This window comes from Schistocerca piceifrons, chromosome 2, assembly GCF_021461385.2.
Source record: "Schistocerca piceifrons isolate TAMUIC-IGC-003096 chromosome 2, iqSchPice1.1, whole genome shotgun sequence".
NCBI lineage: Eukaryota > Metazoa > Arthropoda > Insecta > Orthoptera > Acrididae > Schistocerca > Schistocerca piceifrons.
Window position 1 is genome coordinate 710,611,166 of NC_060139.1, and position 15,855 is coordinate 710,627,020.

General features: G+C 41.7%; 1 protein-coding gene across 3 annotated transcripts in view; it reads right to left on the bottom strand.

The window, feature by feature from the left end:
* Positions 1-15,855, bottom strand: part of LOC124776568 (acetylcholinesterase-like) — a 200,990-nt gene that overhangs the window by 41,161 nt on the left and 143,974 nt on the right. For all 3 annotated transcript variants that reach the window (XM_047251609.1, XM_047251611.1, XM_047251610.1), the window contains exon 5: positions 4,106-4,291. In XM_047251609.1, coding sequence (XP_047107565.1) covers positions 4,106-4,291 — 186 coding nt within the window. The remainder of the gene's footprint in view (positions 1-4,105; positions 4,292-15,855) is intronic.

The following is a 15,855-nucleotide window of genomic DNA, read 5'->3' on the forward strand; positions in this document are numbered from 1 at the left end:
GTGGTGAAGCGATCCAACAAATCTTATGTAAAAGATCACTAATTGATTTTTGTGCAACCCAAAAGAGAAAAAAAAAACTGAGAAGGGCAGATTCATGGATCTCCTGGAAGAGATGGAGGTTTACTGTCACCTGAGGTGGCCTCGGATTCACCCACTCAGTGAGCACATCCTGGTGAAGGGCAGCCAATTTTGGGAGCTCATCGACGGTCTCCTGCTTCAGGGCAGGAGAAGTCACGACCCAGCAGCGAACTAATATTGAATTTCCTTTATTGAGATTCGATTCCTCCCGAAGGGGACAGGCTGGCAGCAGCTTAGAACGCCGCTCTTCAGCCTACAGAATTTCCTTTTTAATGAAGATAATAAATAATAAAAGCAGGAGATAAAATCGGTGACTTAAATGGTAAAACGGCGGAAAATTGTGGAACTTAAAACATAAAACAAAGCTTTGGCGATGCTAATAAAGTACACAGGAAGCAGACAGGTAAAATAATAGACAGACAATTAAAAAACACGGCGACAGTCTGGTTTCTGTTCGCAAGAGATATAAAAATCACACCCAGCGACAGCATGATTTCTGTTCGCAACACTTTGGAAAAGACGCACAACACTGAAGACTCACTTAAAACACTGCACTACAAAGTTGGCACAAATATGACACACCACAGCTGAGAACGGATGGGGGGAACCTGGACAGATGATGGGAAAGAAAAGGGGGAAGGAGAGGAAAAGCGTAGTGGGGGGAAGGAGAGGAAAAACTAATTGGGGGGGGGGGGGGGGGGAAGGAGCCGACGGAGGACGAGGACTAATAATGAAATATTGGCCTTACTTAAATATAACACTAGGCATGGTAGTGTGTGAGGACATAACTTATTACTGTTAGTGGACCTATTTCTCTTCCATTTTGCTGGTAGTATTCATTGCTGTATCTGTTTTACCATCAAACAAGTGAAACATCGTTGATCTATTATTGCTAGTGACTAAGTATAAGGCAATGCGTTATATCGTTCTTTGCAAGCAGCGCACCACAATTGGAGCTACAACATAAGTAAGACATTTACGTCAATAGAGGGGTTAGTATATTTTTATTAATTCTGCCTGATTAAAGTAGACTAAATCATATTGATTTTCAGTATCTTACTATGACGTTAACAGTACTTAAAAAACACGCTTTGTATGAAGTTTTATATTTCGTTTATATTAATTATTTAGTGGCTCAGTTAAGCCACTATGATATAGCGACTACACTACACTTTAGCTTTCTTACGAACTCCATTTGGTATGTAGCTACAGTTTATCAAGACAATCTTAAAGGAAAATAATTTTTATTCGAATGTGATGTAACAGTTCCGTGTATCGCTTCAACACTAACGTATGAATAAACACGTCGTATTTTCAAGTTTGTATTCAAGTTAATGTTGTCATACTTCACAATGTTTGTTCTGGTTTTCTAGCACTTTCTGCCAGTATAGCGGTCGCAGTTTTGTTACTCGCTGTCTGTACAATAACCAATGTACCACGGTTGAGTTATAACGCCACAAAGTATTTCAAGGTTAGGTAGAAGGTACTATCCGCACTCCAATATGCCCTATGTGGGTAGAGAGTGGTTGGTTATGTTGTCTTGAGGAACTATGGGAGGGTTAAATCAGAAATTAAATATCCTGAAAGTGTCGAGTTTGGGGCGTTTGTTTTCAAAGTTAGTTATGTTTCTATTGTTTCTATCTTACGATGACATGATTTTAGGGAGCAGAGTCTTATTTGTTTTATAACTTTCGTGCACGTTCTTTGTTGATTCCCAAATTATATGGGATCCACGTCCCTGTGAATATTTCGGCACGGATCAAGGTGTTCTAGAAACTGTATGAAGTCCTCTGCCTTACCGGCTTTGAATCTTCCTCGTAAGGGTACTAGCATCCTTCTGTAGTTGTTTAGTACCTCTAAAAGTGTGTGACAAGGAGTACCCGAATTGTCAATACCATAGAGTTTGATATGCAGACTTAACCCTTAGAAATGGAGGGGGTGTTTTAGCTATTTCAACTTGACAAAACTTTTGTACATGCCTGAGGAACACACACTTTCCAACCAGGCATTTTTTTTTAAATTTTGAAGCCCAAACTAAGTCTGTCAGGAGGAGGACTGTTTCTTGGCGGCGTTCAGTTGGGAGTCTGTCTCCAAGACGTAATTTGTGTACGATATGATTTCCGACGGGAACTAATCAATTTGAACGATAGATCCCATACTTTACTTCAATTTAAGTCTCTGCTCGTTAAATCACAAAATATTCCCCTTGGATCGGTTTTTTTTATTACAGTGTTATAGAAACTCGACGCTGCAAAGCAATGTTGGTATTTTTGTACTTAATTTCGTGTTCACAAGTGAGGCATAGTCGGCATAGCTCAGTTGTCTGGTGCGACGTTATCATGTAATATTTGCATATAGAAACCAAAGCTTAATATTGTTTTCACTAAAGATGTTTCCTACACTAAGAAGTTTGATAGCTATACTCCGTAACGATTTGTAACAAAAATTCATTATGCCTATTTGTTTATGTTGTCCTGTGCGAGTGGACTGAATCGAAACTGTGCCAGTAATAGTGACAAGACAGAGGTTTCCACGTAACATGTCACTCAACACTTTACTATTACAATTTACTTTATTACATTTCAGTATCTATTGGTTGAAAAACACTACACACACACACTTGTTTATAACTTTTCAGGCAGACGTATTGTGTGTGTTCATCTCAAACAACAGGCTCCCATAATTCTTTGTTGATGGTTTATCACCAAGGGAACTTTTTGAACTGTATGTAATAGTTTCAGAGAAGTGCATTCTTTCATTTTTGAACATTAAAGAAATTGATACTTCAATGTGAACGTGACCGTACTTCTATAGAGGAAGAGCCAAGTGAAGGACATCCTAAACAACAGCCTCGATTAAAAACATTCAGAAAGTGAGCAGGTCGCCGATTAATGTTGTACAATAAAAATTACTTCATAGGCAAATTAGTAGAAATTTCACGCCACATTTTACATGAAGCTCTAACTTTCTGAAAATTTTGTGTAAGATGGCTGACGAATTGGTTGTAAGCCGACCAAGAGCAAAGGCCTAAACAGTGATTTCTATTTCGTCTAGATGAAAAGATAATAACCTTTTTATGGAATGCAAAAGGGTTACCTCACAAGTACCTTTCAGAGTGTGAAAAAGTAACTGGTGAATAGTAAGCAAATCTTTTTGGTCAACTGGATGAAAATTGGTCGAGAAGAGGCACAGATATAAAAGCAAAGAAGAAAAGACTTCTCCCATTGAAAGATAAAATACGTTTGTCCACAAAAGTATATGGGTATTGAGAAACCAGGGATCTAATGCATAGACTGTTGAAACATCTTCGGAGTTTACCAGATTTGAGACCGTTTAACTCTATTTTCCTTCATCCGAAGAAATACATACCTGGGTAAAAGTTTGCGATTAAAAGAAGCAGCAGTAGTTTGATATTTTTCAGACCTTACACTGTCGCACTTCATGGACGTGATCTGCTCACTAAGAATTGACCCAGAAGCGAACTATGTCAAAATGTGAGGGTTTCCACGGCTGTCACACCTGACCTAGTCCCCTCGGACTTCCACTTGTTTGGGCCATTAAAGGATGCCATTCGCGGAAGACATTTTGAGGACGATTTGGAGGTGACTCACACAGAGAACCACAGGCTCCGCCACCAGGACAAGGATTGGAGCCGACAGGACATACACGCTCTTGTTTCGCGGTGGAGGATGGCCATAGAACGGGATGGAGATTACGTGGAAAAATAGGGTGTGTCCGTAAAACACAATTCTTTCGTGTGTGTAATTCTCATCATTCTTAATAAGGAAATGTTGAAGAAAAAAATGCAGTGCATTACTTTATGGGCAACCTTAGCATAAGTGAATTTTGTGTGACCAGACCATTGTTGTACACTGTCACTCCGAGCACATGCCACGTTGTACGCTGCACCTTTTGAAATCGCTTAGGCCTTTCATCTCCCATTGCATTTCATCTACCCTCATCTATCTACTCCCTGGACATGCAGTTTTTAGATCCGTCTGCGAGAAAGGAGTGGAATTGTACTCACCTTTTGACACCCCTGACAGTAGGTGGTAATGCACGGAAGCAGCTCCAGCACTCTCTCCAAAGAGCGTGACGTCATCTGGATCTCCTCCGAAGACACGGATGTTGCGACGCACCCAGCGCAGGGCCAGGTGCTGGTCTTTCAGTCCGAGATTGCCCGGCGCTAGCTCGTTCTCGAGGCTCAGGAAACCTGTAGCACCGCCAGTACAACCGATTCAGAAAAGAACAGGATACTGATATAGCGTTCTTCGATGTATACGTTATGAAGAATGTCAAATAATTTTTGATCAGGTGAGGATGGATGACAGCTGATTGATTATAAGGGATGACTGGACAGTATAGGAAACGATTTATGGGAGAGTGAAGAACGAATGCGTAGTTTCCACGCTAGGAGCAATTTTATTGATATTGTGCGGCATCTTATAGAACACATTCAGTGGATCACACGCTGAATCGCTGGTTAGGAAAGTGTGTGGGTGCGGATCTCAAGGCGTCTATTCCTACGTCGCTACATGGACTGCCACAATCGACCAAAAGTCAACAGACAACTAAATTTTTTTCACATATCCCGAATTTCACAACAGTTAGTGTGTTGACATACAGAAGAATAAACGTGTGAAGCGAAGGAACCTTCCACATGGACATCCATATAAAGTTTCGTGTTTCACTTGGAGCGAAACTGCTGGAGCACCTGTTTCGCGTATTAATTGACTTATTCACCGTTGCCGCTTCTCTTTGCCGTATTAAAATTTTGCAAGGAGAAGAGTCGTGTATAGACATATGAGTACATACGGAAGCGAAAAATTAGTCGAAACTTCTTCTTGAAAATGTTTAATGTGTAATAAATAAACGTGTTTGGCATTCTTATTTTTCTGCTTTTACGGCCTCAATGGACCACTTCAGTCAGCCGTTTTCTGGTCATCTTCTTCATCATGTTTTCTTTCTGAACTGTCCAGTATCTTTCCAGTCCTGATCTTTTTTGTCGTTCCTCGTGCGGCGGCCCGTGTTCACCTTGGACTTCATTCGCTTCCTAAGGAAACTACTCCGATTCGATCTTCTAGACAGTATCTTCGTGTACACCGATGGCTCTAAGACTGAACGTGGTGTCGGGTATGCCTTCATCATTGGCATCGATCATTTTCGATATCGGCTTCCAGAGCACTGCTCAATATTCATAGGCTCTTCACCGTCTGTCAGGTTACCTAGTACATCCGGCGACACAGGCTTTTTAATCGTGTCATATGCTCCAGTTCTCTCAGTGCCCTTCAGAGCCTCTCTGTACTGTACACAGTCCATCCCTTAGTGCAACGGGTCCAAGACCTCCCGCTCGCTCGATGTTGAGGGAACGACTGTGATGTTCAGACGGCTTTCTGGTCACGTCGGTCTGATGGGAAATGAGGCTGCTGACGCTGCTGCCAAGGCTGCAGTCCTCCTACCTCGGTCCGCTAGCTCTTCCATCCCCTCGGATACTCTCCATGTTGCTGTCTGTTGGCAGGTAGTGTCACCTTGGAATCACCACTAGTCTTCTCTTCACCGGAACAAGCTTTAGGGAATCAAACTTCTCGGCCCTCTCACCGCGAATCATTTTAGCTAGGTGCATACTGGGCACTACCGTTTTAGCCATCACCATTTGTTGAGTGGTGATAGCCCGCCACTTTGTGCCTATTGTCGTCAACCTTTGACGATTCGCCATTTCCTGACCGAATGCCCTGTTTTAAACCACTTACGTTCTGATGTACATTTGCCGTCTGAGTTATCGGCTATTTTAGCGAACGACGCGCGGGCTGTCGGTCGCGTTTTTACTTTTTATACGTCGTGGCAATATGGCGAAGAACATTTAATCTTTGTTTCGGGAGCTCTGCTGTCTCTACAGCGTATTTTGTGGACTTTTCTCTACGAAGAAGTCCTTGTTGATATCTCGCTTTCCTTCCGTCGACTTGGCTTCACGTATAGTCAAATGTTCAAATGTGTGTGAATTCCTTAGGGACCAAACTGCTGAGGTCATCGGTCCCTAGACTTACACACTACTTAAACTAACGTATGCTCAGAACAACACACACACCCATGCCCGAGGGAGGACTCGAGCCTCCGGCGGGAGGGCACGTATAGTCGGTTTTAAGTTCTTTTACTGCTTGATGATCTGAGGTTATGACGTAAGTACTTATTACCTTAATTGTTTTTGCGCCCTAAAACAATCCAACAAACCAACAACCTTTTCATTGTTTGCCTTTTGTCTACTTTTGATTTAAATCTTATTTTTTATGTTCTTTACTTTTTTTAATTTTCTATTTTGTTTTGGAAATAATCCAAGCTTAATTCTACTTCTTTCTTATCCTCCCTGATTTCCTTTATCCATCCTATTTGTTGCTTCATGTTCGGAAGTTTCTCCATATTTTTTCTTGGTTACCTAGTTTCTAGTGTCCTCATACTGTGACCAAAAAAGAAGACCTTTTTTTCAGTATGGTACTTGTAATGGACTTCAGTTCACTGTACACCACTTCATTTGGCACTATCCGCCAGAGTGCATCTTTCTGATATTTCCTATTTATGCATTTTCTAGCTATTCTTCTTTTTAATTTTAAGAGCTTCTCGATTCTGTTTTTCTGGATGACTTTGTAAAGAGCTTCACTTCCGTATGTCAGCTCTGGTTGAAAGACCGCCTTGCCATCTTTTAATTTAGTTTTAACCGATAGACTTCTTTATCGAACGCAGACCATGTTAATTTTTGAGCTTTTACCGTTTCGTTAGTTCTTTCTTGTCATGCAGGTTTCTCGTCCAAGTTGTGTGTTATAATTTCTCCTATGTAATTAAAGTGTTTCAGTGTTTTTACTTTCCTGTTATTTACTGTTATGTGGTTGATTATTAGTGGATCTGCTACCATCATTTCAGTCTTTTCGAATGGTATCTGGAGTGCTGCATTTACTGCTACATTTTGTAGGCTTGTTATTTGATTTATGGGTTCCTGAATGTTACTAGCTAATAAGGCTAAGTCACCTGCGAATCCCAATCAATTTAAGTTCATTTGATATTTCTTGGGTCCAATTCTCACGTATTTGGGGGTTTTTCTTTTACTATTTCATCATCACGTACTCCAGAGCTAAGTTGAAAGGTAATGGCGATAAGCCATCTCCCTGTCTTAATACTATTTTAATCGTAAATGGATCAGATACTTCTCCTCCGAACTTTATATTTTGTGTTTGTTAGAATTACGTTTATCATTTTTATTAATGATAATGTCTTTAGCATTTAATACTTAATAATTGTGTGAATGTGTGGCCACTGTCATTTACGGTATCATTCCCAAAGTTACCAACTCAAGAATAATTTTCTTTCTGGTTTTAGTTTTTGTCCTACTACCGCACCAAAATCCTGCATTACCACAAAGCAATAGCGTTTATGAGTTTCATTAACTCTTTCTAGGGGTATTTCGCCATCTCGTCAGAATATGAGCATGTTGATGTTGGTATATATACTTGAATCATTTTCACAAAATATCTTATGTTTATTTTTTAAGTAAGTTTTCATTGTTTGAGACTCCTTCAATTTTGTTTTCATTTTAATTGTGTACAACAAAGCCTACGCCTAAAGTTCCTCGTGCTCTGTTCCTCTACAATAACACACATGTTCTGATTTTAATTACATCTAGCCCGATTTTTTTCGCCGCACTTCCGACGACCCTACAATAATCATATGATCTTATTTAATTCCTCATCCATCGTTAAAATCGACCTTCGGATCTTAAGGTTCAGCAATATATTGTCTCTACATGAGATATAGCAGTAGCGATTCGTATGATTGCTATTTAACAAAACTTTTCGAGTAGGGACGTACGAGGACAGTAGTAGCTGTGCTCGAAAGCCTGAAGCGAGACCTATATCCCGTAAGCTACGCCTCAAGCCGCCGCCTGAAATTCCTTAGTCCACTATTCCCAATATTCTTCCACCTAGATCTGAAAAAAGGAAGTCAAGGGAACTTGCACTGGCAGTAGGGCGTCCGACAACCGCATCCTTGCGCACTAACCTGCCAGGACCCGAAGAGTTTCGCGAAACACGTGAATAATGATAAGCCAGGACAAAGCTGCGAAATAAAACTGGCTTGGTGACTCCGATCTGGGATGTTCGGCCACCTTTTGCAATTCTTTATTTCGGCAGCTTGCGAGTGTATGATGACGAAATGATAGTGAGCGCAACCACTTACCTAGCCCTGAGCGGAGAAAATCCCCGACCGTAGCGGCAATCGAACCCGGAACCCCGTGTTTGAGAGTCAGCAACGTTACCCACAAAACCACGAACCGCTGACGGGCAAAGCTATGGTTACAGCATCGCAGTCTGTTTGAGTGCTTCTAAATCCCAGAGCCTGCAATCGTCACGTCCAGTTTGCATGTAAGGGGACATGCAAACAGGGGCGTCGAATTTCTAGTCAAAGTTTGTTGAGATATAAGGAGAAAGTACGTGAGGATACCGGTGTACGTATAAATAAATGTTGTGGAATGTTGTTACGTGGGGTTCTCCAGATCACGTCTTGATAACAACGATACGTCACCATCACAGCATTGTAAAAGTATTAGCCACTCCAAAATGTCGGCGTAGGTATAATGACTGCATTTAGCAGCAGACTATCGTGGCCGCACCACAAAACGATCAGTAACATTAATATTTTTAAAAGAAGTTCCTGAATACTATGGTGCAGGCGCCCTTATTGTAGTAAAGACGTAATTATTTTGCGGGGACTTATTCGCCTGAGTTTTTCGTTGGAGTACTGGTACGAATTAAGTCAACCATTCACTACGCAAACGTCGCGCAATATATCCAGTGTTACCCGTTCAAACTCGTGGCACTTCAGTCGAAAAAATCGCAGGGACTGAACAGAACAGTTAACATAATTTTGGCAGTTTGCAATGAGTCAGATTTCGCGAAAAACAATTTCTTCGATAGGTCATTGCATTCAAACCAGGAACCATAAAGTTTCAAAAGTGTTCCCTTCATTTCTAGGGCATTCTAAGATGTACCTGCCACTTATGATCACAAACAGCAGTGGAAAAGTTCATCAAAAGAAGACTCTGAATCTCCATGTTAGAAGACGGAAAATTTTAGCTTCGGTCGGTATTGAAAGGGATATTTTAAGACAATTAAGTTATGAAGATGTTATAAGTATCTTCAGTGATAGTGTAGGCGCATTCAATAAGGCGATAACATTATTTAAAACTTTCATTTTAAGACTGACTCTTTGGTAATGTAATGCATTTGACTTAAATACATGTAAAATTTGCTGGGTTTATACAATTCATTTTTATCTACAATTTGGCTAACAAACGTGTTTACCCATAGTTACATTATGTTATTTTTAAAAGTGAAATACTGATTTTTGGACTGACATGATTCTGAACGTATATTTTTTAAAATATTTTTGTTCATAGTGATATCAATAAATCGTGTTGAGTATCTTGATTTAAATTCCTCTCGTTTTTTTAAATCTCATCAACTGATTAAATTATAAATTTTACAGTAAAATTTTATACAATTACATGATAAGATGTTATAGACACTGTGAACAGAAAGAAAAACCCGTGATTCCATTACGTAAGGGGCGATCAAAAAGTTTCCGTTGGAAGGCCGTACTGTCTAGAATCGGTGTACCAATCAGTCAAAATCGTCATGAGCATTGAGGCAATCATTCCACCGACACACAGGGTTGGATATACCCGTTTGGTAAAGCTCTGTGTCCTGCTGCGCGGAGAAGTCCGTGACTGCCTGCTGAACATCCCCGTCCGACAGGAATCGTTGACCCTTCAATGCCAAAGGGATTGAACCGTCGTCCTCCCGAATTTCGATAGATATGCTATCCATACACATCCTTCATTCTCCGATAGACGTCTACCGGTGTTTGTCCTTGGGCACCCAGTAAAGAACAACTGAACGTTGGTCCTGTTTGGACGCATTTGGTAATAGGTCACCTTTTCGCATTTAACGCACGCTAATCCCTTGCCTAAAATTCGCAGCTAATACGAGTATACTCGCAGTGAATCGCGCTACTTTACATATACGCTGCAACAACGCGCTCGAACGGAAAGTATTTGATCGCCCCTCATATAACAACTTAGTATCACAAAACTTTTATCTTCGCGTGTCAGCCGAAGATACTTCCAGTTCGTTGGGCATATTTTAAGAGAGGGGAATAATTTATACCACCTTGCAAGACAAAATCGTCGGCAGAAAACTAAGGCAGATCAGCAAGTAGTTGGTTGGATCAAGCGAAGAAGACTAGCGGCCTGCATCTTCACATTATGTTAATTTGCTCTAATATACTACTTTGGCGGGTAAGTTACCACTACATCTCCGCTAGAGGTCTGCAGATTCTAAATAAGGCCCTTGTAGATACTGGACACTTTGAATGTGATACAGCCGATTCCCTTTCGCAAAGTTGTCCCATCGGAAACTTTTCTCTGTAATGACTGCGCCGTGGGCAGGACGTTGTTCCCTATAGTCTTCCTTCGTTGCCTCGCTTTATCAGAGAGTCATCAGCCTTCGCCGTCTCCGTGCAGCGTTTGTCCTTGACGTGACGCAAGCAACTAAGCTCCGAACAGCTGACTGAACACAAGCCGCCAATGTCAGCGCGGCAATGGCACAGTTCAGCCGAGACGAGGCCAAGCTCGCTCGCGGACACGGAGGGACTCCTGAGTGTGCAGTCGAAAGGCGCTACAACGTAACGACATCAAAGCAGCATGCTAAACAGTTTCGAATTGTCTAGATCTGCGAATACGAGGTGTGGCTATAAAATAACGTAAGATATGTATGTTTCAAAAACATAAATATTTAGTTGTTATCACCCTCAATGTAATACCGCCCTCTATCCCTAGACAGTTCCAAGCGAATTTTGCATTGATGGAAACAGTGCTGGAAGTTTTCCTCTATGGGCTCCTTGATCACGAGTGCCGCTTCTTCTTTCACTACTTCAGCGGACTGAAATCTTTTTACTTTTAATGCAGATTTGACGTTGTGGAATAGATATAAGGCACATGGTGCTAGGTCAGGCGAATAAGATGGATAGTCTAACACTGGAATGCTGTATTTGACTAAAAACCTCTTAACGGATAATGCGGTATGTGCCGGTTCATTGTCTTGATCCAGAACCCGCGACTTATGTGGGTTGTTTATTTCTTATTTTCTCGTGGAGTTGAGCAAGAACCTCAAGGTAGTAATGTTGAGCAATAGTATGACCTTCAGGAACCCAGTGAAGATACACAATTCCATGAATATCGAAAAAAAAAAGCAGCCGGCCGGTGTGGCCGAACGGTTCTAGGCGCTTGAGTCTGGAACCGCGCGACCGCTACGGTCGCAGGTTCGATTCCTTGGGCATGGATGTGTGTGATGTCCTTAGGTTAGTTAGGTTTAAGTAGTTATAAGTTCTAGGGGACTGATCACCTCAGATGTTAAGTCCCATAGTGCTCAGAGCCATTTGAACCATTTTTTAAATTTTTTTTTTTTAAAAAGGCAAATATCAATTGCTTTGCATTTTACTTTGCTCATTCGAAATTTTTCGCTCTCGTGAAATTAGCCCCTTTCAATGCATGGATTGGCGGTTACTTTCTGGATCGTAAGGGAAAAACCAAGATTCGTCACATGTTACCACTCTTTCCGAGAAATTAGAAGAATTTTCAGTGGTACAGAGAGAGTCAGTACAAACATTTTCACGAGCTTCTTTCTGTTCGATCGAGAGAATTTTCGGACCAAATTTCGCTCACACTTTTCTCCTGTTAACTTGGTTACGTAAAATTTGCCTTACGCATTATTTGTTAATTCTTACAGTTACAGCAATCGATAGAACGCTCAAACGACGGTCACATCCAATTACATTACCAATTTTTTTGAGCTTTTCACCCTTTTCTGATGTTGAATGGCGTCCCGGGTGTGAGTCATCTTCAGTGTCTTCTCGGCCCCCTTGGAAAATCTTGAATCACTCAAAACTAAGCTTAAGAGATGAACAGTCTTCGCCGTACACTTCTTTTAGCAAAATATAGGTTTCAGTAGAAGTTTCTCCAAGTTTCAAGTGACTCTTCACGGCAATTCTTTGCTCTGTTATTAGAATTATAATTTTTCCAGCAAAACAAAATAACAGCTCTAAACAGATGAAGTCCACAGCCACACTGATTTGCCTACAGACAACAGAGATGCCGCATTGGACAGGGAAGGCTTCAACGCTTTACAGCTGTTGGTCGTTCATCCTTGGCGCATGTGTACTTTGGGACAGCATCAGTCATGTTATTTTGTAGTCACACCTCGTAATCGTATTTGTCTTTCTTCGTGTAAAAACAGAGCTGCTGACTGAATCTGCGTGTCGAAAACTTGTGATAGAAAGAAGTATCTGGTTCTACAAGGCATTGAATGGAATTCCATAGGCAGATTCGCTAACTCTGTAAATTGGAGAAAACAATTTCATTTTAATTTTCTTTTAGTTACACATAACACCAAAATTGTGGTTATTATCCACACTGTCACTATGTGCCGTGCATATTAATGGAAAGGAGCTAACATGAATGTGTTAAATGTCTATAATGATGCATTAAAGACATGATTCACACTATGTAAGCTTCACACGTCCTGCAACTGACGATCCCTATGAGTTTTACGAAGTGGGCTGGAGTCTAAATAACTTGCGTATCACTGTACTCTCGATTTATTGTTTCGCACGTTTCATTTGTCAGATCATTAATACATATTATCATAATCCACTGCTATCATCTACCACACTGAGCCCGTCCACAGATAAAGACATTCATTGTTTTTGTAGCTTCTCCCCATATTCGGATTTGAGAAGTTCACAGTGAGATCAAATTTAATAAGGCAAGAAAGCGTTACATTTCTTTCTTATTCGCGGATTGCTCCACAAAGAGCTGTACCGAATCAATAGAAGTCGTTACAGAATTTTTCTTTGAATACTGAGGGCAGCAGTATCAAATTTTGTCATAATGCTGTTGGATTCTACTTCAAAATAGGTTACACATCGCTCAAACACCAATTTATTTCAATATTTTTACATATCGACCACACAAAACAGACTTTCGGATGTATGAACACTCCCACTTGCAACTACACTACTGGCCATTAAAATTGCTACACCAAGAAGAAATGAAATGCAGATGATAAACGGGTATTCGTTGGACAGATATATTATACTAGAACTGACATGTGATTACATTTTCACGCAATTTGGGTGCATAGATCCTGAGAAATCAGTACCCAGAACAACCACCTCCGGCCGTAATAACGGCCTTGATACGCCTGGGTATTGAGTCAAACCGAGCTTGGATCGCGTGTACAGGTACAGCTGCCTATGCAGCTTCAACACGATACCACAGGTCATCAAGAGTAGTGACTGGCGTATTGTGACGAGCCATTTGCTAGGCCACCATTGACCAGACGTTTTCGTGCAGCCACAGGACATCGTGTTACGACTCAAACTGTGCGCAATAGGCTGCATGATGCTCAGCTTCATTCCCGACGTCCATGTCGAGGTCCATCTTTGCAACGACGACACCATGCAGCGTGGTACAGATGGGCCCAACAACATGCCGAATGGACCGCTCAGGATTGGCATAACGTTCTCTTCACCGATGAATGTCGCATATGCCTTCAACCAGACAATCGTCGAAGACGTGTTTGGAGGCAACCCGGTCAGGCTGGCGGTCTTAGACACATTGTCCAGCGACTGCAGCAATGTGGAGGTTCTCTGCTGTTTTGGGGTGGCATTATGTGGAGTCGATGTACCCCGCTCGTGGACGTGGAAGGCGCCGTAACGCCTGTACGATACATGAATGCCATCCTCCGACCGACAGTGCAACCATATCGGCAGCATATTGGCGAGGCATTCGTCTTCATGGACGACGATTCGCGCCCCCATCGTGCACATCTTGCGAATGACTTCCTTCAGGATAACGACATCGCTTGACTAGAGTGGCCAGCATGTTCTCCAGAGATGAACCCTATCGAACATGCCTGGGATAGATTGAAAGGTCTGTTTATGGACGACGTAAGCCACCAACCACTTTGAGGGCTCTACGCCGAATTGCCGTTGAGGAGTGCCTCAGTCTGGACCAACAGTGCCCTGATGAACTTGTGGATTGTATGCCACGACGAATACAGGCATGCATCAATGCAAAAGGTCGTGCTACTGGTTATTAGAGGTACCAGTGTGTACTGCAGTCTGGAGCACCACCTCTGAAGGTCTCGCTGTGTGGTGGTGCAACATACAATGTGCGGTTTCCATGAGCAATAAAAAGGGCGGAAATGATGTTTATGTTGATCTCTACTCCAATTTTATACACAGGTTCCGGAACTCTCGAAATCTAGGTGACACAAAACTTTTTTTTTATGTGTGTAGAACACGATTGGGGCCAGTATAATTCTTGAGAGAGACCGTTCTTCTGTGACCTCTGTCGGCAGTGCTGTCCTTGAAAGTAATAGTTATGAAGCAACAACATCAGTCTCCCTAGAACAGCTAAGGAAAACCACAAATTGTTCTACAGGCGTGTGCAATGTCTCAGCACGAACTGGACGTGAATATCATGAACCTCGTAAAGGAACTCTGTAGTTGTTCACGTATCCTTCTCGCGGCTTTGAACTTATACCCCGTAATTTTCTTCTGTTGTCTCTTAGTGAGAGCATACTAAATTGATGGAGGTTTATGGATTCATATTACCGTGTTAAAGCGTATGAAGAGGAGCTGCATATTTTGGACAAGCAGCGCTGATACCAGTGTTTCCGAAGGTTGGCGGGAAAAGGTTGGGGAGCACCAGTTTCAGTATTGCCTTACATGAAATGTCTGGCGAAAATACAGAAATATCTAAACGATTATTATACGATATGACTCTTCATCAGTAAATGTACTGTGAAAATACGAAAGAAGTCGAAACGGGGCACAAATGGTCGACGACAGCCCGAACACACGTAATACTGTGTTGTGCTGTAATACGATATTTGAGGTTTACATCAGTTAGCAACGTAGTAGGATACATTATTAAAATTATTACAAGTGGTGGACCATTCACACTGGCGTTAAAAGCATTAGATTAGTTTTCTCTTTAAGTCCGGCAGTTGCTTGATGGGTACTGTGGCTTGCCAGAACTTTGGGACCACACGATATCGGATTTTACAAGCGATTTAGCTTCGTAAGATCAGGCCTTCGTCTACTATTGTGTACTTTATGCTTGTCGATAAGACCGAAATCGATCGATAATGATCGGAGACTTTATAAGTGACTACATGTGGTGATACGTGTAACGCAGGAATCCTATGTGCTCCGAGTCCTCACAGGTAAACACCAACGAAATTCCCGTCTTCTAGCAGCGGTGTAAACAGAAAAAAATGTTTTGCCAAATCAGCCAACGAACGACTTTAATTGCAAAACAGAACTTGAAGTATAAACAAAATCGTGTGACTGCAAATAATAATTGCAGTGCACTATAAAAAGCTCGGGCAGGGAAAAATTTAGAGAGTTGAAGCACGATTTGTTGTAACATGACCCTTCTTTTCCACCTTCACTTATTCTCACATCGGAATAAATTTGTGGCTGATAAACGTCAGTGCCCGATGAAGAGGACTTACATTTCAGCGAGATGTAGTCCGCCCGCACACGGCGAGAGTTTCTACTGCTTGTCTTCGTTCTTGCCAAATCACTCTTCGGCCAGCAATGTCGCCGGATATCTCCCCAAATGAGAATGTGTGGAGCATTTTGGGCAAGGTCCTGCAACCAGCTCGA